General features: G+C 40.5%; 2 protein-coding genes across 2 annotated transcripts; both read left to right on the top strand.

Annotated features, from left to right (window-relative positions):
* Positions 1–305: 305 nt before the first annotated feature.
* On the top strand, positions 306–10,529 carry znf653 (zinc finger protein 653). The gene is made up of 10 exons (XM_072693996.1): positions 306–672; positions 2,281–2,321; positions 2,750–3,067; positions 4,293–4,834; positions 5,923–6,103; positions 6,938–7,013; positions 7,512–7,626; positions 8,519–8,633; positions 8,798–8,897; positions 10,350–10,529. The coding sequence occupies exons 1-10, from the start codon at positions 377–379 to the stop codon at positions 10,525–10,527; spliced, it is 1,962 nt and encodes a 653-aa protein (XP_072550097.1). The 5' UTR covers positions 306–376; the 3' UTR covers positions 10,528–10,529.
* A 5,896-nt stretch (positions 10,530–16,425) lies between these two features.
* On the top strand, positions 16,426–26,156 carry LOC140574246 (tetraspanin-1-like). The gene is made up of 8 exons (XM_072694023.1): positions 16,426–16,468; positions 20,383–20,459; positions 23,409–23,624; positions 24,187–24,261; positions 24,358–24,465; positions 24,753–24,875; positions 25,091–25,183; positions 25,729–26,156. The coding sequence occupies exons 2-8, from the start codon at positions 20,403–20,405 to the stop codon at positions 25,786–25,788; spliced, it is 732 nt and encodes a 243-aa protein (XP_072550124.1). The 5' UTR covers positions 16,426–16,468; positions 20,383–20,402; the 3' UTR covers positions 25,789–26,156.

The following is a 26,156-nucleotide window of genomic DNA, read 5'->3' as shown; positions in this document are numbered from 1 at the left end:
CAGTCACTCTGATTGGATGCTTAAAAACAGTCCTTCCTTGCAATTGGCCAGTTGTTGGCCGTGTGAAAGCATTTCTCCGCTGTGATTGGATAACCCACGTGTCCTTCAAATACACGCAAATCACGCTCGATTATCTGTCCGCCTGCCTTAACGAACACCTAGCTACGTTTCTACGCGCCACACCTTTTTCAAATAAAATAAAAACAACTAATAAAATATGAACAATAAATATATATGCATGCGTATAATTTAATATGTGACATTTTGTGGGCGAAAAAAGACGACGCGCACGTTGTTTTAAAGGCGCATCCACTACTTCCGTTTAAACCAAAAATCCCTTTAAGGAGAACCACAACAACTCACAGCTGATGGCAAGATGGCGACTCTGTGCTCGGACAAGACGGAGAGCCTGGACACGAACGGCACCGGGGACCAAATTAAAGCTATTTTGCGGCGCTGCAGGGGTCGACCCAGGCTGTCGGACTCGGACCGAGCTCAGAGAAGACTCGAGTCGCGGAAAAAGTACGACGTTCGGCGGGTTTACCTCGGAGAGTCGCACAAGATTTGGAGTGACCTGCGCCGGAGGACCAGCCTGAGCGACGCCGGACTGGCCGAGTATTTAATCCTGTTGAACTCCACCTACGGAGAGAGATATCAGCAGAAATATGGCGCGTACGTGCACCTTGACCTGTTTAGCCAGTCGCAAACATAAATGCGGTGTAGGAGTTTGTAAACTGCAGACCTCGACTGGGTTTAGGGGTTTGCCAGAAGTTTAGAGAGCACAGGTGGCTCACTTACACCCCACCCCCAACACCCCACCCCACCCCAACCAAATGAATTATTAACGGTTTTGATTACTCACGCAAATGTCCGATATACAGCCACGACGTCCAGTAGTGTTGCCTAGATAAGTTTGTCTCCTGGTCATACTGTGGCTTGTCTATGGTTATATACAGCCTGTTTCAGTGCATACGACTCTCATGATCTAGCCTACATACCAGTCGTAGATTTGAAGTGGAGAGGCCCACTTTTTGTTCTGGTCCTGTAAATCATTAGCAGGCTACAGATCTGCTGGTCTGAGGTGTGTTCAGATAAATGTTCTAGGCTCTAGATTCACATAGCAGATTTTTTAAGTATGTATTCAGCACTTCAGACTCAACCAATAAATTCTAGTTATTAGAATCAAATCCGCCTCAGTCCCCATTGCAGAGCAGCGCAACATGTGTAGAGGCCTGTGAATAAAATCAGATATCACTGTAGACCAGTGTCGTCTAAACTTTTAGGATCCGACATAGCCGGCGTTAACCATTCTAGCAGTTTGTGTTTCTCTAAAATCAGACCTCATGCGATCACCTTCATTCCCCAGGTTCATCTGTTGGCCTTGGTCACACATGTGCCTGTCACTGGGTCTTTTGAGATCCTGTCCCTTTGAACCCACTCGATTGACCAAGATAACTTTGTGCCACATGTCCAAGGAGAACAACGCAGACTTTCCACCACACATTCAAGGATAACTGTAGTGTGTGTGTGTGTGTGTGTGTGTGTGTGTGTGTGTGTGTGTGTGTGTGTGTGAGTGTGTCTGAGAGAGAGAGAGTGAGAAAGTGAGATAGAGAGACTGGTTAAACAGACAACAGCAAAATCACCTAACCTAATCCCAGCTCTTAGTTTGGAGCAGCAGGTGAAATGCAGAAATAGTCTTACGTTACGGCTAAGTAATATGACAAAAACAAATCATATCTAGATATGCATAAGAGAAATTGTGCTGTGCAATATGATTGAATATTAAACCTTAACAAAGTATAATGTTAAAGTATCAGCCTTTGAAACACAAAGACAGCATGTTGTATACTAAAATACTAAATATCTGTGTATCTTTGTAATGTATTTATTTTTTCATAGTAAGCATAAGACCATTGCACCTTTGAAGGTGAAATAATTCCATCATAAGCTCCTTTAATTGTGATTTTCTTATGGCATCTTTTGCTCAGTTTCATCTCTCCAAATCATTTCCACACAAATGACCCAGACACAATCTTTTTTGGGTATTAAATCGCAGGTGGTGGAAGCAGATGTAAATACAAATTAAAACCTTTTTGTTGTCCAAATATTTAATGATTATTAGATCCTTTGAATTTGGTATTGGCAGTTCCCGATATTGAGTAAATCATTATACTTACAGCTAAATAGATGTTGATCAGTGAAGAGGTTATTTTTAGTGCTTGCTATAATTTTAGAGAGGTTAAAGTTTTATAACACCTCTTCCTCTGCTGTAATTGGCAGGAAGAAGAACATGCCAGAGCTGTGCAGAAATCAGAAAAAAGGTGAGTAGCCTCAAATGAGTGGGACTTGTGTGTTTCATGCATGTTGGTGGTCACCAGTTGATTCCTCTTAGCCCCTTACAGACTTGCCATGTTTGTAGATACACATAACGTTTTCATTTTCATACCAAGACCTGCCATAAGGCTTTTATTGATTGTTGAACTTCTCTGTGATTGGTTCAGTTGGAGACCTTTTTTAATCTTGACTATATTCTCTTACTGTTCAGAAGTTCAGAACCTTGTCGATTCGACCTAAATGTGTGTGTTTTTTTCTAGTTGGGTTTATATTGCTTTTGTGAACATGCAATATATGAATACAAAGTATGCCCCATCAATAATGTTCCAATTTACAAAGTCTGGGATTAACTACACTAGATAAACAGTGAAATGCTGAAAATGTGGTGAACTATCCCTTTCGTTTGTTTGTGTAGGGAAGAGGGTGGCTGTCACAAGCTTGCATGATTTAGTGAGCTGGTACCAGGAGCACTGCCAGACCTGTCCTCATGAGCCTGAACTTCAAGCGGTGGAGCCAACACTGGGTCTGTGCACCTCTGTTCTCTGGCAGTGTGATGCAGAGCATTCCTTTGTACAGCACCTATCATGGCCTGCAGGAGGTGCTAGTGAATCAGAGATGGAGGATGAAGCTAGAGAGGAGCCAGAGAAAAACCCAGCTGCCGAGGCTGCCACTACAGTTGTGGGAATCAACACTAGGGCTAGCCGAAGAGCGGTGAACCAAAGCCAACTGACAGGTGTGGTTAAGGCGTATGTCATAAATATATAAGATTTTCCTAAAAACATGTCAGAAATTATTAATATGCTACTCCTTGCTATTCTAATAGTAACCCCTTAAACTGCAGCCTTATTGTTCTGTAACTACCAAGTGTCTTTCTGTTACTGCTAATGTGTCAGTTATAAGTGAGAAAAATTGGAATGCAAAATCAGACTAAAAAGGATTATTAATTACAGCTTCTCTTTAGCATCAGAACAATACAGCCTGGTTTGTCACTGTACTCTAAAGACTGTACACCTCTTTGAATTATGGTTTCACGTATCAGGACATTTAATTAAAAAAAAAACTCCTTAGATGAGAAATACAACCTCAGATGAGCAACACACAACAGCCTCTGTGTCAGTATTAATTGAACAAAAATGACGGAAAAGCCATGTATGAAAGACATCCACACTATGAATCAATAGCTTGTAGAACCACCTTAAGCAGGAATAACTTGGCTGCAATCAGGCCCAACTTACCACTCCACCACCCTGCTTGACAGTTGATTTAATGTGTCTGCTGATATGCTGTGTGTGATTTTTCACTGAACATGACACTGCACAGTGTGGCCAAACATCTCCACCTTGGTCTTGTTTGTCTAAAGGGCAGGGTTTCAGAAATCTTGAGGTTGGTTTAGATGCAACTTGGTGAACTCAAGCTGTGCTGCAGTGGTGTTGTTGGTGGTGGGTTTTTTCTCCTAGCAACCCTTTCAAACAAGCCATAATTGTTCAGTCTTTTTCTAATTGGACTGTCATGAACTTGGACATTTAACTGAGAGATCCTGTACATGTCTGAGATGTAGCTTATGGATGTTTTTGCACTTTCTCCAAGCATTGCAAAGTCTGATCTTGGGGTGGATTTGCTGGGACGTCTACTCCCGGGAGGATTGGCAGCTGTGTTAAATATTTCCCACTTGTGAATTATATTTTTACTGTAAAATTATGTACCCAGATTGATGGGCAGCAACAATTGCTTTTCTAAAATCATCGCTGCACACCTGAATGCTCCAGACCAGCAAACTGCCAAAACGGCTGCTTTTATGGAGGTGTCCACTGATGATGGTGGTGTTCATCTGAGGTTGTATGTGCCCAATTTTAAGGCCTGCTTTTTATGTAAAACCTATGTCCTGATATGTTAAACCATGGAATTCAGTAGAGTGAAAGTGAAAAAAGTAGTTATTGCTGGGCCTCTTGTTTGTCCAGATGCAGCAGACGAGTTGGAGAGTGCCACAGCGCAAGTGTCTGAAGTGTCCCATCAGATGTCCTCCACAGCCCTCGCTCAGCTCCCAGGAGCTCCAGCTGCTGATCGTCTCCCCATCACATCTTCATGCTCACTAGGGAACCAGGCCTCATGGGAGGTAGGGGTAGGACCAGAGGGGGAACCGACCATGTCGGAGTCGGAAAATGAAGCTTCAAGTCAGGACTTGGCAAGAGAAAGCTTTCCTACAGAAGAGGCAACTGACTTGAAGGCTGAAAGTGGAGAAGGGGAAGCAGGGACTGAGAATTATGAGTGTGTGGTGGTCACGGCTGCTTTGATGGACAATCTAGAGGAGGAGTCAGATGCAGTCGATCATGCAAGAAGGTGTGTGGAGGAGGGTGGGCCACATGCACTCTCAGAAGGTGTGGCTCATGCACCAATGGCAGTGGCCCCGGTTCAAGGAGAGCTGTACGAGACCCAGGCACTACAGAACGTGGTGGGCAGCTGTGAGCTGCCTGGCCAGCGGGCCACACTGGAAGGATCTCAAGTAGGTGACTGAAATGTTTCAAGAATATGATGTAGAATTTGATTGCGTTCACAAGCCACACCTGCTGTTCATATCCTATATCCAACCTTGACATATGTCATTAGGTGGGATGGGCAACCTTTATCATACCTACTAAGCAATTAACAGGTGAGCTGAATCCGGTCAACTGTGCCTCCACAGTGTGTTACAGTTAAACCCACCAATGGGTTACGTTGTTAAGTTTGAACTCACTCATGGTTCAGCTGAATTGTTTGTGGTTGGTAAGTGCTGGAATTACTGGTTTTGCAATCGAGGACCACATGACAACGGTGGTTGTCAGCTCTGGTCCTAGAGGACCCGCTGATCTTCCTATTATAGTGCTTCCAACACACCTGATCGAGTTACTCATCTAATTAGCGTAATGAGTCCTTCCTGATTTGAAGACTGCAACCCAAATGCATACACACTAATACTATAATGTATTTATGAATGTATTAAATAATGTATTTATAAAGTTAGTACACCCAATATTACTCGTCCCTTTGGTACTAACAAGAAGCAATAACTAAGCTTGGCCTCCTGCTATTGTTGCCTCTGCGCTTGTGGTGTTGTCTGTTATGTCCTGAATAGCTCAGGATACAATATGCATGGGTGCTTTGTGGTTAGAATGTTTCCATGGTTTCCTACAGGGACTCCGGTTTCCTCCCACAGTCCTCCCACAGATTAGGTGAATTGGTTACACTTAAAATTACTTAAAAATGTGTGTATGTATATGCATTTTCATATTGTCCATTGAAATCACACCTAATATATATAATATATATTTATTTATTTAAAAAACCTTGTCCCAATATTTGTAATGTATACAGTACAACATACTAGTTAGTATGAATGATTTCCTGCAGGGTGTTGCAGTTGCGTACCCATTATTAAGACAAGTAGGCAGAGTTTCTTGAAACTTCAAATCAAAAAGTTATTACATGGTACAGCCTATGTGGCTTGAGTCACCACCACCATGCATCTGTCACATTGTTGAATTGTGTTTTTATTTTTATTTTTATATAAACGCTCTTTTTGTCTCTTTTGCCCTCTGCTTCTGCTCTTTTCAGTTGATCATAATCACTGGTCCCAGTTATGAAGCTCTGACTTCTGAAGGCATCCAGCTCAACATGGGGGGTGGAGGCGTGGAGGAGGTCACCTGCACTGTTATTGATGGTGTGGCTTACAACCAGATGTGCCAGTCAGGAGCCGTTCTTCAGAGCAGTATTCCAGAGACAGATAACATTACAGGTGTTTGAGATTCATACAGATACATATGAGATACATGTATCATAGACATATAAGATACAGATTCTTTTAATCTGTAAAGTGGGCCTCTGTGAAGTCCATGTACAGCATCTACCATCAGAAAGAGACCACAAAAAGACCCTTGCTGTCAAAAAAAACAAAAACAGAGCAAGGCTAAAGTTTTTCAGAGACAACTGGAACACTGTACTTTGGACAAATGGATTAAAAGTTAATTTATTTGGACACAGTAACAGAAGACACAATTTGTGTAAACCACACATAGCCTTCGAGCACAAGAACCCATATCAACTGTGAAGCATGAAAGTGGAAACGGGATAGTTTTTGGGCTGCTTATTCTGCAGTAGGGCCTGGAGAGCCCTCCAACATAGAATCCACTATTAATACTTCATTGTATCAGAGGGAGCTTGAGGGAAATTAAACATCTTTTAAAAAACTTAAGCTGAAATGTTAGACAGCTGAAAGAATTCTGTATGGAGGAGTGGGAAAACCTTTTATAGTTGATGTCTGATCCTGATGGATTTATATAAACGTCTAACTGAAGCGTCAGACAAGGAGGAAAATACCAGCTAAAAGAGCATAGGGTGTCCTAACTGTGCATTTCTATTATTTACATTTTACAAATGATTAAGACATTTTTGTTTTGTGTGTTTAGTTATAATATGTCCATCTCTTAATATTGTTCAAGTCAAATGTCCATATGTTTAAATACATTAAAAAGGTTTCCATTACTTTACATTATGTGTTCATCTCCTATGCAGACATAAGCAGCATATTTTGATTGTCACTCACGGAACAGTTTGATCTTATGTTTTTCAGACCTGACTGAAAAGCAGCTGTTAGAGCCCAGTGAGGAATCACACAGTCAGAAAGATCTGCAGCGCTCTCCAAACAGGTGTGTATGAAGCACTGGCTGGAGTTAAGGGGTGTTGTAGTGTTGGGAAGGGCGATGTGATGGATGTTATTGTGATGCTGAAGCATTATACAAGAATCTGTATTTCAAGAATTGGCTCCTGGGCTCCCCTGTAGTCTGGAAGGGAAATCCCTCAAGAAAGACATGCTTTATACATGCATTTCTGCACTTCTGGCTGGTTATTGACAATAGATTTTGAAACTACCAAATTCACTCGCAGTGCAGTACAGCTGGATCCATAAGTATTTGAACATTGACACAGTACAAAGACAAAAAATGACAAATTATCACATTCAAAATATTGTGATGCATATCATTACAATCTGAGTAATAAGATTATATTTTCCTTGGTATTCTGTTCTTCACCATGAAGGTGATGCAGTCTTTGAATTTCTTTAAAAGCAAACTATACATGAAAATCATATTTTAAAAGCTGAATAAACCTCCTCCAAAGATTGAGTGCGTTGCTGGATATTTCAGGTCGTCTAAGAGAAGTCGACGTGGCCCAGTCATCGAGGCTGACGGCATGCTGAAGATGTTTCACTGTCCGTATGAAGGCTGCAGTCAGGTGTACGTGGCAATCAGTAGCTTCCAGGTGAGGACAGTTGACCTGCATGAACAGAGAGCCTAAAATTTAAATGAAGCAATGAAGTAATCAACGCTCCACAAATCTGGGCTTTATGGCAGAGTGGCCAGACAGAAGCCTCTACTCGGTGAAAGACACATGAAAGTGCCTAAAGTGTTCTCAGACTAAACTGTCTCAGACAGTTTGATAACCAAGATAAAACATTTTGGCCACAGTAAGCGTCATGTCTGGAGGAAACCAGGTACTGCTAATTACCTGCCCAATGCCATCCCTACAGTGAAGCATGGTGGTGGCAGCATCATGCAGTAAGAGTGTTGCTCAGCAGCTGGGATTGCTTGGGGTTGAGGGGAAACTGAATAAAGCAAAGTACAGTAACATCTTAATGAAAATCTCATTCTGAGTGATCGGGACCTCAGACTTGGCTGAAGGCTCACTTTCCATCAAGACGGTGACCTTAAGCACATATCCAAGGCAATCTAGCAGTGGCTTGGGGACAACTCGGTGAATGTCCTTGAGTAGCCCAGCCAGAGCCCTGAATTCGAACGTCTCTGGAAACACCAGCGGCCCCCATCCAACCTGACTGAGCTTGAGAGGCTCTGCAGAGAAGAATGGCAGAAAATTAGCAAATCCCAGTTTGCAAACTTTGTGGCATTATGCTGAAGAAGACTGGCAGCTGTAATCGCTGACAGTGGTGCTTCAACAAAGTACTGAGTAAAGGGTCAGTCAATCAAGTAAAGCAATTAAGTTTTTCCATTTTAATAAACTTGCAAAACATTCTAAAAATCTGTTTTTATATATATTTGTGGACTTTTATACTATAGACTGTTGGAAATGGTTACAGACCATTGATCACAAGAATTATTTGGGTGAATGGAGTTGCTTTGTTGTCTTTCTTCTGCAGAACCATGTAAACCTTGTGCACAGGAAAGGCAGGACAAAGGTGTGTCCTCATCCAGGCTGCGGGAAGAAGTTCTACCTTTCCAATCATCTACATCGCCATATGATCATCCACTCAGGTACACACATGGGTGCACACGCAGTCTGCTTGTGTGTGTACTTTTCACACGAAAATATGTATCCCATGTAAATATGAGACTCTTAATGAATTCTATAACCTGTGACTAAGGACTCTAAGCCTTTTGGAAGTTGACAGCACTTAACAATTTGTTTGTCCTTTCAGGAGTGCGAGACTTCATATGTGAGACATGTGGCAAGTCCTTCAAACGCAAGAACCATTTAGAGGTGCATAGACGCACTCATACAGGAGAGACACCATTACAGTGAGTCTGATTTGATTATGTCTTAAATGTCTCAAATTAACATCAAGAACATCACTAACAGTTGGTGAAAATAAATTAATACAGGTGAAGGGCCTTGTTTAAGGGCCCGACAAAGGCAGCTTGTTGAGCCCTGGCATCGAACCCACAACCCCGTCGTCAATAGCCCAAAGCTCTAACCGCTGAGCCGCCACTGCCCATCAGCCACTAAACTTGGGCCCCGGTTTGTTGTATACAGTGGTAACGCAAATGTTTAAGCGCTTATGATAAATGTTTTTGTCACCGTGAACAGGTAGGTAAGGTTAAGGATTAACTGATCTCCAGAAGGCTCAAGTTAAATATAAAATTGGATATGTTAAAGGATTTGTAAGGACGATTAGTGTATTTTTGTTTTGCACAATTTTAGACTGAAAAAAGGAAGCCGGAGCGCCATGCAGCACTTTGGGCCGCATGGAAAATGTAAGCCGTCATAACTTTTTACCAAGGTCTTAGATGTTAATTAGGTTGTTAGGGCTATGGTTTGTTCAGTCATCGTTAGGACAACCCAGGTGATCCAAATTTCGGCATTATAAATACTCTTTACTCCTCACACTTTATCTCAACAAGCAGCAGGCATGGGCTCCATTAACTAGCAGCCTAGCACCCTAAAAATGAAAGTTTTTTTTTTTTTCCCCAAAGCAGGAAAAGACTAGTTCGTTATATAAATGAGAAATGGCAGTTAACGGGAACAGTGGAGATCAAGTTGAAAGAACCGCTCATAGGATTGCTAGAAAGTCAGATCCGTTTTAGAAAACTCTTGAGTGGTGGTGTGCTGTTCTACTGTGCAGTGATGCCTGCACAAAAATGATCTTACTTAGAAATAAACTTTCCCAGCATCCTGCTGTGAGATACGATATTCTCTAATTGTTAAGCATGGGGGGTGGAACGTTTGTAGATCATGGATGGTGGTTTTGCCATGGCCCGCATGCCCCCCCCCCATATCGTTGAAATGTTTGAGTAGACCTCAAAAGAGCGGGTACATGCAAGAACGCCCTAAAATCTCACAGAACTAGAAGTCTTTTCAAGGAAGAATGAATAACAATCCCCCGAAACCCCGACGCTGGATACCGAAAGCTTTTACAAGCTATGATACTTGCCCAAGAGGGTGTTTCTAAGTACTGACCATGTCAGTTTTTTTATTTTTTTAAAACTGTAAATTATGGAAATAAAAAAAAAAATGTGCAGATGTTGGGTCATCTTTCACTTGCTTAGCTATACACAGTAAGAGAGATTTTGATCAGAGATGCCCAGACTTTTGTCTCTGTATATTCCTTTATCATATTTTATATTCTGTCCATTACTCGAATGGGTTTTAATTCCAGGAGCTCTTAGCATTTGGCTGATTTGCATCATTGTTTTCAAGTATGTTGTCATAATCACTGCAGTGTATAAAACATGCTGGATTTATCCCTGCAGGTGTGAAATCTGTGGCTACCAGTGTCGACAGCGGGCCTCCCTCAACTGGCACATGAAGAAGCACACCCCTGAGGCTCACTACAACTACACCTGCGAACATTGTGGCAAGCGATTTGAGAAGCTCGACAGCGTGAAATTCCACAAACTCAAAAGCCACCCAGACAAACAGACTACTTGAGAGGGACGGCAAAACGGAAGACGGAAATGGAAAAAGGGCTTCTGCCAAACACTGGTTTTTACCCAGGCTTGTGATGTGGTGGTCAAAGTCTCCTGTTTGTGCACTTAGTTTTTTGTGTGTGGTAAAAGTTTAATTATGCTAATGGCCATTTATCAAGCCTGAATGTTGGCTTGAAAAGGAACTGGTGACAGAAGGGCTGTGCAAGGGGAAAATAAACAGAACAGGAACAAGGAAGACAAGAAAGACCTTAGAACCAGCAAATATCGGTCAGAAGAGGTTACTCAAACCAGATTAGTGTTCCAGACATGTTTGTCTTCTTGCTGTGCTGGACACAGCATCAACCGTTAAAACATGATCCCATTCACAACTTATTGTGTCTGGTGGTCTCTTTGAATGATTGTTTACAGTGTTCTGTATGTCCCACTCTGTAGCTCACTATATCATTGAAAGGACGATGGTGAACAGAGACCGTAGAGAAGCTGACTCTAAGCTGCTTATCCCAGAACCATCATAGCATAGCATTCACTGATATGGAGCTGTCTGGGAGTAATTTGGTGCATAATATCTGTGTTGATTCATCTTTTTAATACTGTACTATTCTAAAAACTATTTTACACGTTTTACACACTTTCAGAAGCTCGTCAGTAACTATCTGCTCATTAGTTTCTTGGCAAGCTATATCCTCATATCATTACACTGCAAGAGTAACAGACTCTAGAATTTGTTTATATCTGGGATCTGCTGGTGTGGTCTCAAACCTGACTGACTAAAGAAGTGTGACTGCAAGTAAAGCAAACGGCTTAGCCTAATCATTAGACACTTGTTTCACAGACCCAGATGAAGTTTAAGCCTGGAATGATACAGTTGTCCTGTATCGGAATGCCACTGATCCTCACATTGATCACCTTTTTGAGATTAAATGTCCCTAAATACTGACATTCAGTACTTATTTGAGTTAGTTCTGGGCATATCTTTTCAAAGATCCACAGCTAATTTGATCACCTTCAGGTTTTTCCCCCTCATTGCTCAATGGTATTACAAGACACAGCAGCAATGTTGAGTGATAATGTTCTCTTAATCTCTTGGGTTTTGTTTTGTTGTTTGTTTCTGGTAGTTTGAGCTTCAGTGAGGGGATATGAACTGAAAATTCACAGCCTGGCTAAGCTGAACCTGCCTAGTTCAGTGGGCGGCACTGTCTGACCACGGTCTGACCTTTTTAATATACTCAATAAACCTAATATATTCCCACAGGATATCTGCTCTTATGTTAACATCACTTACCGAAATCAGTCATCTGTCATTTGATTTAGGATCTAAGTAAGAAAAGCTTTGTCGCCGTCTCGCAAAAACCTTGTATCTCTCTTTTTCCACCGTTTTTCTGAATTCTCCTGTGTCCTAATTTCATAATGTATGGACCAATAGAAATGCTGCTCCCAAATGACGTGGAATAAATCTTTTTACACTGACTTGAAAGTTAAAAATTTGTAAAAGTTAGTTTTTAAGTAGTTTTTTTCCCTTCTTCTGTAAAGTTGCCATTTTGAAGATACAAGATGTTTGTGCTACGGCGATTATTTATAACTTATGTTCAACCCAAATTGGCGCCTGTGAAAATCACATGCAACTACATGCACGCATTGGGAAAGTATTAGGACACCCACACACTACATCTACAGGAGCTTTTATATACAGTATTGATATTAACTTGGTCCCCCTTTTGCAGCTCTAACAGCAGGTTTGGAACTCTACGTTTATGCACAGCGTGCCTCATTACTTGGCGACCCCGCTCTGTAAATTTACGTGGTCTACCACTTCATGGCTGCATTGCTGTCAATCACTGAAAATCTTGGAGGGAAGACATTTCACAAATGGACTTGTTGCAATGGTGGTATCCTGTTACAAGTACCACGCTGAAATTCAGTGAGCTCTTTAGAACCTGAATTCAATGATTAAGAGGTGTGTCTTTCTCTTCGCACCTCACCAGTTTAGTCTAATTCTGCTTCAATAAAGCTTCATTAACCTCCTCTTCGCTGAACCTAAGGAGCTTTCGTTCATTGTCAACAGTGTTCATATATTTTGGGTTGATGCTGTTGTAAAGAACAGTTATTTATAGGACTGTTATCCAGTGTGCTTTATAAGTGAATACATTAAGTTTTTATTTTTTAAACCATTAGTTTCCTGTTCTGGAGAGCGCTCTACCTTAATCGTGACTTAATATACAGTTTAAACCCTAGAGAGACTCAAAACATGGAGTTTTTCATTTGTTTGGTTTTTCTTCCCTTAGTGGTGTGAACGGTCTTTGCTGTCGTTTTCTTGGTGTAACACTGTGATCCTGTGGCTCTTTCGCTGCATTTGCCTACAATGGTTACGACACACACTTCTCACTTCAGCTCCCACACAAGGAGTTTTCCATTATGTTCTCAAGAAAACCCACCTTGACGTCTACCTGATTTTTACCTCCCACCAGTTCCTAGAAAAGCAGCTGCATTGTCAGCCTCACAAGGAAGTGACCGTATTAAAGTACAATGCTCAGGGAAACTGATCTCCCACTCATATGTTTACAGCGCAGTTTCTCTTTCTTTGTCTTTTCCTTTAGTTTAGATCATGCAGTGAATGGTTTTGTGGCTTGTCTTTTTTTATTTTCTCCCCCTCAGAGCCCATTTTGTAATACATATCATTGTAATGCATATCAGTTCAACTCGTCAGAAGGGCAGAGTTGGTGGTTTGGAGTCCGTTTTATTTACCGTTGAATTGCTGTTAAATTGATTTAGAATGGAGGCTGTAAAATATGCTATTAAGAGGAAAATGACTGTTTATGCAATGTTTAAAAGGCACAGATTTGTTCGTGGCAACAGAAATAATAAAAAGGAATTGCTGGTTGAATGATGTTGATCATGGGCTGACGTCAATGTGTTTTAATGTGTTTAATAAATATGGGACTTCATGGGGGTATTTCTGTGCAGCAAAGTTCATTCGAAAACCAGTTTTACTGTGCCTTGCTGGTGTGGTTTAGAAAAAGCCTCTATTTTAGGGGGGGGGGGGTGCAGGAACTGCACTGTAATAGTTGGTCTGATTCCATGGTGCATTTGTTTCTGACCTTCATCTGCCCTTCAACTCATGACTCATTTGCTTTAGTGCTGTATGCAGCACTGCTCATTGGCCTTCAGGTGTCACGGCAGATCAGAATGCTTTGTTGTAATGTGTAATGTGGAGTCTCTCTTGTTCCTGGACGACTTGTACTTTGGATATCAAAAACTGGGTTCTTGTTTATTCCTCAGTTATAACCTAAAAGTAAAAGAGGCAGGAACTCGATAGCAAGGATGTTTTATTTACATTTACATTTACGGCATTTAGCTGACGCTCTTATTCAGAGCGACTTACAAGGTGACTTGTATTACACAGGTGGGCCAATGTAGTGTTATGAGTCTTGCCCAGGGACTCTTATTGGTGTAGCACAGCATACTGTCACCCAGACTGGGAATCGAACCCCAGTCTCCCACATGGTGTGGTAGCTCACTGGCAGCTAGTGGTTTTATCTCTTGCGCCACACCAACCACTGTTTTATTCTTCATCTATCTGTATAATAAATAATGAAGCTTGATGGCAAACTCATTTACATAATTTACAGTTACGAAAACATATACAGCGACAGTGAGATAAGCATGTGACTGACAGGGACCCTGAAAATGATTAATTTGGCAAAAAATAAGCATCCAAGTAGAGCTGGGCAATGTGAATATATTTTCGTGTATCAAAAAAAAAAATGTAAGCATATCTAGGATATTGTTAGTGCGTAATAAACACTGACCAACTGCACTTTTCATTACAAACAGTGTAAATAGACTTATTTAGACTAGGATTAATTAGATGATGAACAGCACGTTCTGAATAAAATCATTGTACTCAGTACGGGAGAGTATCTGAAATGTATCTGTAGTTTTTAAGAATCTGTGGCTACTGATGTATTTTGTCTGTGATTACATGTATCATGAAAAATAGCTTTAGATATTGTGATATAGTAGTTTAATCATATCGCCCACCCCTTCATCCAATAGCTTCTGAATTTGCCCAAAATCTGAGTGGTTCCATTTATCTCTTTTTTTGGATCAATGCAGGCAAGCTTTTAACAAGCCAATTATGCTAAGTCAGTTGTCCGTCATCTCAACCTACTAATGAACCAGCCCTCTCTCTCAACTGAAGAACAGGGCTAAGCCTTTTTGCTTTATTGAGTGTCCATTTTATAGCTTTCAATACATTGAGGGATTTTCATGCCTCAGATTATTTGTTAAAATAGCCAGTTATCTGAATATTTCAGTGGAGTTATGAGAGTTATAAGGTGCTTTATGTTGCTAGCGTGAAGTTGATGTTCATTGGAGTTATGTTTGAGTCCTTCATTAATGGTTTTCCATTCCATTACCAGCAATGGCACCCAATTTAAAATCTTTTTATGGAGCCCATCTCTAAAAAACGCTCTGTAAAGAGTTTCTCAGCCATGTCCGAATTCTCCACGTTAGCCGTTTTATGGACTGCACGCACCCGTGCCAGTAAAGATTCCACTGTCTTTTACTATCCATTTGGAGAATAGAGTCACTCGAGGAGGCATTAAGTTTTGCCATGCCTGGCACAGATACCTCAAGTTGCTCAAGTCTGTGGCAAACCTACAACGTACAACACTCAAATTCATATGATGAGCCAAAGGACTTCTCAAAGTTGACCCTTCTGGCAACTTTAAGCAAGTCATTGTGTAGTGTAGCCCAGCTTACATGCATGTACATGCAACTTCAGCCTGCTTATTTTCAAACTTGAATTTCATTATTGGTATTAATATAAGTGGGTATAACCAGAAAATGAGGAAAAAGATTACCATTAAAATACTGTGGTGGTGTCATACGGTGGCAGCAGATTCAGTCCTATATAAAATACTGAATACTGTAAACAAATCTATATATACTTTTTAAAATTCAATAATACTTTAAAAAGTCAAAAACCCTGCTTCTGAAAACCTTTTATTTATTTAAACATATCAATATTTTATTTAAGATTTTAAGTGGTTAAAAAATAAAAGAATATAATTTTACACAAAATGTGCATTTAGGTTAAATATGCTAAAATAAATTAATAAACAAAAGTAATACAACATAAAAAAGATTAGTCTGTCTGTCAAAGAAACCAGTGTTCCAGGAGCATAAAATCCAGCCTGACTAGTTGGATCAGGTGCGTTGGGTTTGTACTAGAGCAAGGCCGATCTCCAGGAGCCAACAAGTGACCACTGCTTTACTACTTCTAAACAGAGCAATATATTATATTTTAACACATAAGTCAGCATTTCAGGGGGCACTTTTAGAGCTTCTTCAGTAATTTCAACTTGCTTTTACCTTAAGGCCTTCTGTGTTTTACAGCCTCTAATGTGTTGATTGGGTGAATCTCTCTAATAAGAAAAGTGGCTTTCCTGGCTGGTTCATTTGGAGAGAGCTCTGGAAAGGAAAAACTCCTTCACTTTTATGGGCTGTAGAATTTAATTTGTACAGTAAATCTAATGGTTCTTCCGGTATGCTTTTCCCCACTTATATAACCTACCTGTGCTTGTTTGGTTATCAGCCTAATCATCTGTATTGGCCCTATGCTGTTCTGCCCTGCTCTATGCTTCTAAATGCGTAGCCATTACCAGGAAGTCCTGTTTGTGTGCCTATGTGCATGACTTTCACATTGCTGTGGCAACCAGACGCCACACGCCCCCTCCCTCTCAGGTGGGACTTTCTCCACAGAGGATAGAGATCCGTCACTCCCACCTGCTGCTTCCTTCATCCCTCCTCTCCTCTCCTCCCTTCAGCAAGCGGTAACCTGCTCCAGCTGAGGCAGAGGGAAAGAGCCCGAAAGGAAGAAAGACCAGCATTTGTCGACCTACCACTTACGATCCACAAACGCTCAGGGATCTTCAGTTAAGGTAAGAACTGTTCCAGCTGTGTATTATACAGGAAATCCCCTTAGACAAAATCTCTCAGGCAAATTTTTTAAGCCTTCTTTTCTGGGCGTCTACTTCAGTCGGACGCAGTACCGGTCATTAGGTAGCAAGTAAGGTAGCTTACCTCAGTTCTACCTATTTGCTCAGGTGCAATAAAGATGGGAATTAGTGTTTATTGTCCTCGATTACTAAACAAATAAAAATGAAGTTTCCATTTCGAGGGTTTCTCACGGGTTCTCCACAGGTTCCTCCAGCTCTAGCTCTCCAGGAAGCCTTTTTCTGTCACCAGGTGTGTCCCCAGCTTCAGTTCACTTCTCCTCAGAGAGAGAGAGAGACAGAGAGACAGAGAAAGACAGACACACACTGCTAAATAGAAACTCAGGGACAGAGAGAGGGACGACAGCTTTTTTATGCTAGAGCTTCATTCTTCAGTGGAAGTGGAGAGCATGGAAGCATTTAGAAGGATTTAGAAATGTGTGCTAGCTGAGTATCGTGTTTTGGAGTCACACATCCAGCTTCAGGTTAGGTTGAATGGGGTGAATATAAATAGCCAATGTTTGCTTATACAAAGCACTTTTGTTGTCAGCTTGGGTCTATTGGCTTTCGGGCCTAGTGTTAAACCCCATATGCAAAGCACTTGGCCATGGAAGATGGGAATTCTATACAATTTTCTGTAAATGACTACTAATCACTACTAATCACTACTAATGTTAGTAGTTCATTGTTTCCTGATGCTATTTGACTGTTGACTAGGTTACCAAAAGGCGTTTGCATGAAGCCTGGACTGTTAATAGATCACTAAGCTAGCTCACCAGTTGGTCAAGTGTGATGCACTTGAGGGACTGTTGACGTTATGGTCTTGCTGCTTGCTGTTCTGCACATGCGTACATGAAAGCATAAGGCATTGCTAGAGGAGGGGGGGGGTGTCATCAAAAGCCTTCTGAGATTCCAATGTTCTGCGAGTGGCTTATTGTATCACTATAATTAGAAATGAGAGGGGTTGTAGATGCCATCTAAGCAATGATCTTGTTGGTTTCTAGAATGTGCTGGAACCTGGAAAACATGAACCTGGCCACATATGGATAATGCCTAGTGTTAAGTGCTTATCTATTCATGAAATCCCCTTTTGTTCTGGGGCTGGTCTGTACACTTCTGCTCATACCCTTATAGCAAGCATGGGGAACTGAGTGCAGCATAGTCTGCTGATTTACCTGAATGAACATACCTGCCAAACCTGGCAATTAACAGCATTGAATCAGGCATGTTTGAAAATGGAAAAAGCACAAAACTGTGCAGGAATCGGGCCTTCCAGGACTGGCGTTTTCCACCATTGCTTTATAAGATGCTGAGGAATCCCACAATCTGACCTACACTGTTAATAGTATAGAGGGACCTTCAAAAGAACTTCCAAAGGTTCCTCAAGGATCTCATACTTTGAACCATGTACAGGCTGTACTACAACAATGTCTGAAGGAACTATACAAGACTATGTGGAACAAACATGCATGACTGTCTGTTCCAAATCAGAGAAAGGAATCCTGGGTTAGCCCAACATTGTGTTGTGTGGTCAGAATCACAGGCGTGCTGAAGACGTTCCCCTCACCATGAGTAGATGAGCACAACAGAAAGTAGCGTGCCATTCTGTATCCGTGTGGGAGGCAGCTTTTAGTAAAATGGTCACTTCAACGGCATCAAGATCAAGTCATGATCAAGTCTGAGACCTTGCCAAAAACAGTCGAAGCCTTTGCCCGGCTTAGGCTTTAGGCCTACTGGGCATTAGGGTTTAAGGACAGAATAACTGTGCATTAGGATCTGCTGAAAGCCTGAACAGAATGAAAGGACCAACGCATTCAGGCCTGTGTGTGTGTGTGTGTGTGTAGTCACAATCACCACCATGCAGACACTGATCCTCCACACTAAGTCGATGCAAAACAGAAAAGTAGTGTGCCATTTCTTATATGTGTGGGAGGCAGCTTTTAGTAACAACACCCCCGATATTTAAATTCTCTTCTAGAAAAACAACACAGTCCCTGTTAGTTTACTCTGCAGCGTTAAGATCAAAATGATTTTTCCCTGGTTAATCAGCAAACCCGTATCTACTTAAAGAAACTCCGCTGTGCGGTGATCCTGACACTTGCAAGAGCCAGGAGGTCAGAGACTTCCTGTACTTGCTTCAAAGATGACTCTAGATCCAAGAAGCATCAGTGCTATGAGCTAAAACTCATACAGACCTGCTGCCCTTTACACCATGTCAGCATTTTATGATGGACAGACCAATAGAAATGGTCCAAAGTAAGATCTAGAGGCACCAAAGAGGTCTTTACAAGTCAGTCTAATTGCATTATGTAGGGCCAAACTAGCTTCAGCTCTTCATCACATAGTAGCCAGCAGTCATTCCTTTTTCCGGCTCAAAGTTGTTATGCTAGGCTGGGCTAATATTAGGAATTCAAACTCATGACTTCTGCATGATTGAATGATTGGTGAATGCAATGGAGCCACTGTAATTATGTAAATGTCTGTCCAAAAGGAAGGGCGGGAGGGAGTGAAAATGAAGTATCGGGAGAATTTAACTTGAAATTGGTTGAGCACCATAATTTTTGATCAGGTGTCAATCAAAACCAGAATGGCAGCGTAGTTCTGCAGCATAGAGGTGGTCCAGGCTGAATGCAGTTGCATTTGGCATATCTGTATATGTTGCAACACCACTCAGGTCGCTATTTAAATGTAGCTCCTTGTCACAGGACGGTTTAGACTGCTTTGCATGATGGATGCAGATACATGGGCAAACTGAAAGTCAGGGTTACTACTTTGATCTCCAGTTTAGCATAGTCTATAAAACAGTGGTCTATAAATCTGTTTGTGTGACCTGCATGTAACCATTAGGGTATCCCTACATACATATTTATTGTTATTTAAAATACATTTACATTTACATTTACATTTGGTTTGCTCTTGATTGGTAAAGTGAGTGTTGTTACCATGGTGAGATCCAAAGAGCTCTCTGAGGCCTCCAGAAAGAAGTTTGTACAGGCATTTGAGTCTGGGAAGGGATCCAGGGTCCTTCCTAGCAGGTTCGGCTCAAGAGCTGTAACAAAGTCTCTAACGATCCTAAGATGTCATCATGAGATCCTACAGGTAGCTCTTGCCATAGGTGATTTCAAGGCAAGGCAAGATGCATCAGTCCATAGCCCACTGTTCCAGAAGTTCTGGTTATTTTCTAGCAGTCCTTTGGGAAACTAAATATATATAATATATATATTGTATATGAGATATTTATATGGGTAGACATTTTTTGTGACTTTGCTGGTGATCTCTGTCAGACCTTGTTTTAGGACTCTGCCTCCACTTTTATTAGATGTTGAACAGGAAAATCATGACTTCGTGGGATGGGAGAAAACCTGTGGACCATGAAACCAGTATTTTGGGTTAATCACACTTTCAGTTAAATGAGTTACTACAGTGATTGTAACTTCAGCACATGTTTCCTGCTTCAAAGTCCTTTGAATCCCCCAAACAAAGTACTTGGCACAGTCTAACACGGACTGAACCGAGCTGTGCTTTTTCACTAGACAGATTTAATTTTGAATTGGACAGGTGAGCCGATGCACAAAAGGTTGTAAGTTTGAATCCCACAACTTGTGTCTGCCTTTCTTGTTTGTGTCTCATTTGGATATATATATATATATATATATATATATATATATATATATATTATATATACAAACAGTGCCCAAAGGTCTCTCTACCCCAGATTCACCACTATTTTACTATTGTCAAAACATCTGGTTATACAGTTTGTTTTTAATACCAGCAAATTAGTATGTTTCCTAATCAGTCTACATGACTTATGAGATTTGGGGGTTGTAATTAATTAATTTATTCTATGTTTGTTTCAGGTAGAGCAGAGATTCTGAAGATGGGTTGCTTTGGATTTTTAAAAACTGTGATGTTCATTTTCAATGGTATCATCTTTGTAAGTATGGTTTAATCCTTTTTTATAAGTAATGGGTATATAACACAGCAGTGGGCATACCATGTGAAGTTAGATTAATGCTAAGATATGTCCAAGTCAGTGTCATGCTTCATTGAACATTTTGCCTCAAATATGATTACTAAATGATTTTATAAATCACTTGAGTTGCTCGATGGGCACGACGATTTATCTCCCCATGTTATTGATGGGACGGGATGGAGTCATGTTTCTACAAACGTGTTAGTGAGGTGACCCGAGGTGGTTTGAAGGGGACAGTACATGAACACACAACGGGAAAAAGTTGTGAAAGTACAAACAGAACAAAATATGCTAATAGGATAAAAAAAATATCAAAATGGGCAAGATTATGTCGATTAGAGGCATTAGAGAGCACTGATTACTAATAAAATGTGCTCTGATCATTTTTCAAGTCACAATTATAGACAAACACAATCTTAACTAAACCAACAAAACAAAAGTTACACTTTACACGTTACACGTCCATATCCTTTATTTAGCACACTGAGTAAACATCCACAGTGCAGGCTAGAAAAAGTACCCTTAATTTAAATAACTTGTATGTCCTTCCTTAGCAGCAATCGCCCTCACAAAACTTGTTGGTTCAAATAAATGGTAAGGAGAAATCCTGAAATAACTTTGGAGGAAATATAGGAAATTACCATTCCTCCCAGAAGTGATTAAGTTTCAGTTCATTAAAATTTCTGGGATACTTGGTGGGCATCTTTTTCATCCAATCGTTGATTTACTTGTCTGCTTTGGGTCATTGTCCTGTTGCATTACCCAATGTCTATTGAGCTTGAGGTGCCCACGCCACACATTTGTGAACCCAGTAACATAGCCTGTGTTTTTGGAGAACTTGGTTTCCTGCTTTAGCATGCAAATGTCTTGTGCTCAAAACATCTGATATATCCACAGTTCCAATGTTTCTTCAGTTTGAGGTCATGGACTGCTGCTCTTACGCTCTCTACATTTTGCTACACTTCTGAATCATTTCCCTGTTCCCTCTATAAAGGTTTACAGACCTTAAGGCAGCCCCAAACCGCAATGCCAGACCAACTGCACACCGTCTTGCCACTGCTACCTGCCCAATGACCATGTTAAAATCTAGATGGACTCCTAACTACCTGCCGCTACTAATATTACAACCATTAACCATCATTACTGTCATTACTATTACCATCACTACTGTAATTATATTAAGTTCCACTACACCATGATTGTTGTGATTATTGTATTGTGATATTAAGATTATTTTGCACACCTGAGCAGTAGAACAGTCTTGGTGGTTTGGTGATGGTTTATCAATAATTTATAAATAGTTCAGACCAGAGGAGGACGGGTCTCCCTTGTCTTGGTTCCTCCCATGGTTTCTTCCTCTAGCTCTGATGGAGTTTTTCCTTGCCACTGTCGTCTTTGGTTACTCACTGGGGGTCTTTAGTTTTCATGTTTTCTTATGTTGTTTCTTGTCTTTTTACTGATTCTGTAAAGCTGCTTTGTAACAACACCAGTTGTAAAAAGCACTATACATATAAATTTGATTTGATTTGATTCCCTCCCCAGTGCTTTACAGCTAGGATGAGGTTTTAGTGTGCAGTGTTCTTTTTCTTCAAACCATAGTGTTATGCATCTGTGTCCACTAGAACATCCATAGAACTATTTTTCCCAGAAACATTATGGAACATCCAGGTGATTTTGTGGAAACTTAAGATGGGTTGCACTGTGTTTTTCCTCTTTCCCAAGCTTCCTTTGTGGTGTCCTTCCAGCACCATTCGTGTTTACTGGTTTTCTATTAGTGGACCCACGAAGATTTGTTCAGTTTGTAGAGTCTTCTGAACTTCTCTTGGGTTTCTTTACTTAGGGTTGTGCTCTTGGACTGATCTGAAGGGCAGAAAGGGTCCAGAATTTTCTCAATTTGTAGAAAATTTGTCTAACCATGGATTGATGTTCTTTATGTCTTCAGCCATGCTTTTGTAGTCTTCTGTAGTTGTTTGCATAGATGCTTGGTCCCCCCTAACCAGTCATTTCTGAGATAAGCAGATTTTGTTGGCAAACAGGCTTTGTGTAACTTTATTCAATTGGCATTGCAGCTGTGAAACCCACACTCCCATTCTTATCTCCTTTTTAAAAAAAAACTTAGCTCTTGGAAAATGCACTAAGAGCAGATTCTGTGAGCAACCTTGTGGTGGTGGATAACAAACATGCAAACATGTAATAAAGCACAGCATGTTTCAGTCATTTCATTAACTTTATTCATCCAGTTATGTCTTATGCTACTATATTGGCATTACAGCGCTTGCTTAATACAGATGTTTTAAGCTTTTAACATTAACATAACCTCTTAATAGCAACTTTCATCCATTCCTGAATATAACTTACGTGGGTTTTAAATTAAGCATTGAAATAAATTTGGATCAGACACTTGTTTATTGAAACTATTTGTTCAAAAGAACAAACTGTACTTTTCCATCTCTACCACCTAATGATAAGCAGGTCTGTAGAACTTAAGCTGTTTACTATAGCACTGTTCAAAGTGAGGAAGGGTTCATTCGGGGCATTTGTAATTGTAAGATCTGGCTGATTGATTTGTGTGCAATGATGTATATGTCTTTAGCCTGAAAATGCATACTAGCATTAGGCAATAGATACTACACACACTTATTCGTTGGTGTGACAGCTAATTTGTAGTATTGTCTCAATTCTTAATGCTAAATCTTTGGGTCATTGCTGGATCATACCTCTGTCAGTTTTCTATATAAGACATGCTATGTCGTGTATACAATTCAGTTGAACTACTGTTGCTATTACAAGGAAGCTCTGTTGCTCTCCTCTTTATAATAATAATGATAATTATGATGATAATAATAATGTATTTGTACAGTTATACAGTGTCTCTCTCTATCTCTCTCTCTCTCTCTCTGCCCTGTGTAGTTGGCAGGAGCTGGTATACTAGCAGTGGGAATCTGGGTGAAGGTAGACAACGGCTCCATCCTAAACTTTCTGCAGAATCTGGACGGTGCGCCAAGTGAGCTGAAGCAGGTACTGAATGTGGGCTACCTGCTGATCGCTCTGGGCTCTGTGCTGATGCTGCTTGGCTTCCTGGGCTGCTGCGGTGCCGTGCGAGAGAACAGGTGCATGCTGCTGCTGGTAAGTCTGCTGCCAACTCGAGAGCCACAGAGGTGCCTTGTAGTGCCTAGAGACTTTTAATGCTAACCTCACTGTGTGTCTGTAATTAAACATCAACCTTATTGTCATACAGTCCCCTGGTTCCTATGTTCACTCATTAAAATTTTCTAGAAAACTACAGCATCAGCATGACCTCAACTCCAGGGTTTATCATTAAATCAACAGAAATGTAGATTTTAGGAGCATACCTCAGTAATCATGGCTAACTAATGCAAACCATTTTGTTCAGACAGGGCTTGATGTAGTAAATGATGTATATTGGTATGTATATCAGTTCACACACACACAGCTTTTAGTCCAGTCTAGTCCACGTACAAAATTATTGCCAATAGAATAGGACTCTCCCTGGAGCAGATAAACATGAACCTATTGGCACCATGTCTAATGCCAGGTGTCGGCTAGAGGGGTGTAAAGCCCATTCAGGAAAGTTAATGGTTAATTTCTGAAGACTTACAGGAGATAAGATGGAATCTTGCAATATAAACAGTTCTCATTTTGCTGCTTGCTGTCTCTCTCTCCCCAGTTCTTTGTCATCATTCTGATCGTCTTTATTGCCGAGGTGGCTGGAGCGATTGTGCTCCTGGTTTTTAAGGGATTGGTAAGTCAACAAAACTTTCACAAGTCTTTGTAAAAGTAGAAGTCTGCTTTAAACTTTGAGGTTTGAGGAACATCTGCTGTACTTTCTGTCTCTAAGGTACAAAAGGTGATCACTGAAGTCGGGGTCAAAGTAGTGGAAGGCATCAGAAAAGACTATGGAAGTAATAAAGATATCACTGGCCTGTGGAACACTACCATGGAGACGGTCTGTAATTTCTTTTTTTTTAATGGGCATTTTGTTCAAATTGTGGCAAATATGGCTGCTTCTGTAGTGCACTCGGTACTGTAGTGAGAGTACACAAAAGGATGCAACATTGAGGACTCTATCAAAACCTAAAATGGCCCTGTACCATGACAGTGAATCAAAATCCATTAAGATGATCATCACAAACAAAGCTTAATTAAAGTAGATCTGCTTAAATTCTAGCAGTATATGTGTTTCGAGACTTATCTTCTGTTGTTTTGACTTTTCGGAATATTTTCTCTCTGTAGCTGAAGTGCTGTGGATTCAACAACTATACGGATTTCCGAAATTCTTCTTTCAGTAAAAACGGCACCTATCCATCCCAGTGCTGTAAGATGTCAGCCTGCAACGAAGGCAGTGCCACAGCTGCGGTAAAGCTTGATGATTTTAAGTCTGGCTTTGTAGGACAGCTATCAAAAATGACCCCTACTGGTTAAATTATCTTTTTATATCAAATGGCACTAGTCAGTTTCCTTCTTTTCCTGCATTACCATGTAATAGTTAGTTCCTAAATGTAAATATGCCTCACCTTATCTTCTAACATGGGGGTTATATATATTATATATGATATATATTATTTTCTTAGAATATTCCTGGATGTTTCCCAGCACTGATAGCATTGGTTGAAGCAAATTCGGTTGTTCTCATAGCCGTGGCACTGGGAATCGCAGCTCTTGAGGTAACTTTGAACCTAATATCTATTTTTTTATATCCTTTTTAGCCTTGCCTCTTCCCAGTAAAGCTATATTGAGTGTTTTAGCCTGATCTGGTATTTAAACAAAACACAATACAGGACTTTCACTATTTACCTATATGACTCTTTAATGTTTAATTGAGGGATGATCAGAGGTTGGGAAATGTCATGCAAAATGAATTACAGCTTAAAAATGAATCAGTATTTAGTCTTTTTCTACCTATCCTCAGAGAGTCACACCTTAATGTGGCCAAGATCCACCCATCTTGACAGGAAGACGCTATTTGATGGCCGTTGTTCTAGCTTGGCATGTAGATGGGGGAATCCCAATCGTTTATGGCTAATAGAGGTCTGCATAAGGAGGGTTTGCCTGCAAGATCTGTGCATTAATTGGCCTATAGTGTCTCATACAGGCTGATAGGAGATCAGGGTCAACATAGACGGCATCCAAGCCGGGGTGCTGTTTTTCAAACAACTTTCCTCCAGCATTTAACTAACCTCCTTTCTCTTTTCTACATCTTAACCCTTAGCTTACTGCCATGGCTGTCTCCATGACCCTGTATTGCCAGATAAAGGCAAAAAGTACCTGAAGCCTGAGAAAAGATGCCTCCAGACATTGGAGATTCACATGTGCAAATTCAACGCAATCCAAATATTTTATTGATTTTTTAGATTATCCTTTTTTTCAAATATAACCTTTTTGTGTACAATATTTGCATTCTGTAAAGGATTTGAAGGAGTTTTATGTTGATGTAAAAATGCCATAAAATGGAGTACTTTGGTTTAATCAATGCATTAGTTGTGGATTATCAATATTCTCTTGGCTTTCTTGTTTACTTGTTTTGTAAAAGCACCCAGAGGATTCATCTGAAACTGTTTAGTACCTTTTTTGTGAATTATTCTAATAATAATAAACGTATATACTCCAATTCAAGAGTAACTAATACATTAGTCTGTT

This window comes from Salminus brasiliensis, chromosome 12 (assembly GCF_030463535.1).
Source record: "Salminus brasiliensis chromosome 12, fSalBra1.hap2, whole genome shotgun sequence".
Lineage (NCBI taxonomy): Eukaryota > Metazoa > Chordata > Actinopteri > Characiformes > Bryconidae > Salminus > Salminus brasiliensis.
This window is presented reverse-complemented; position numbering and strand designations above follow the sequence as displayed.

Coding starts and splice junctions, on each gene's coding strand:
- znf653 (XM_072693996.1), top strand. CDS start 377: ATGGCGACTCTGTGCTCGGACAAGACGGAGAGCCTGGACACGAACGGC. Junction 673..2,280: donor TATCAGCAGAAATATGGCGC/GTACGTGCACCT, acceptor TGTAATTGGCAG/GAAGAAGAACATGCCAGAGC. Junction 4,835..5,922: donor CCACACTGGAAGGATCTCAA/GTAGGTGACTGA, acceptor TGCTCTTTTCAG/TTGATCATAATCACTGGTCC.
- LOC140574246 (XM_072694023.1), top strand. CDS start 20,403: ATGGGTTGCTTTGGATTTTTAAAAACTGTGATGTTCATTTTCAATGGT. Junction 23,625..24,186: donor ACAGGTGCATGCTGCTGCTG/GTAAGTCTGCTG, acceptor CTCTCTCCCCAG/TTCTTTGTCATCATTCTGAT. Junction 25,184..25,728: donor TGGGAATCGCAGCTCTTGAG/GTAACTTTGAAC, acceptor CTTAACCCTTAG/CTTACTGCCATGGCTGTCTC.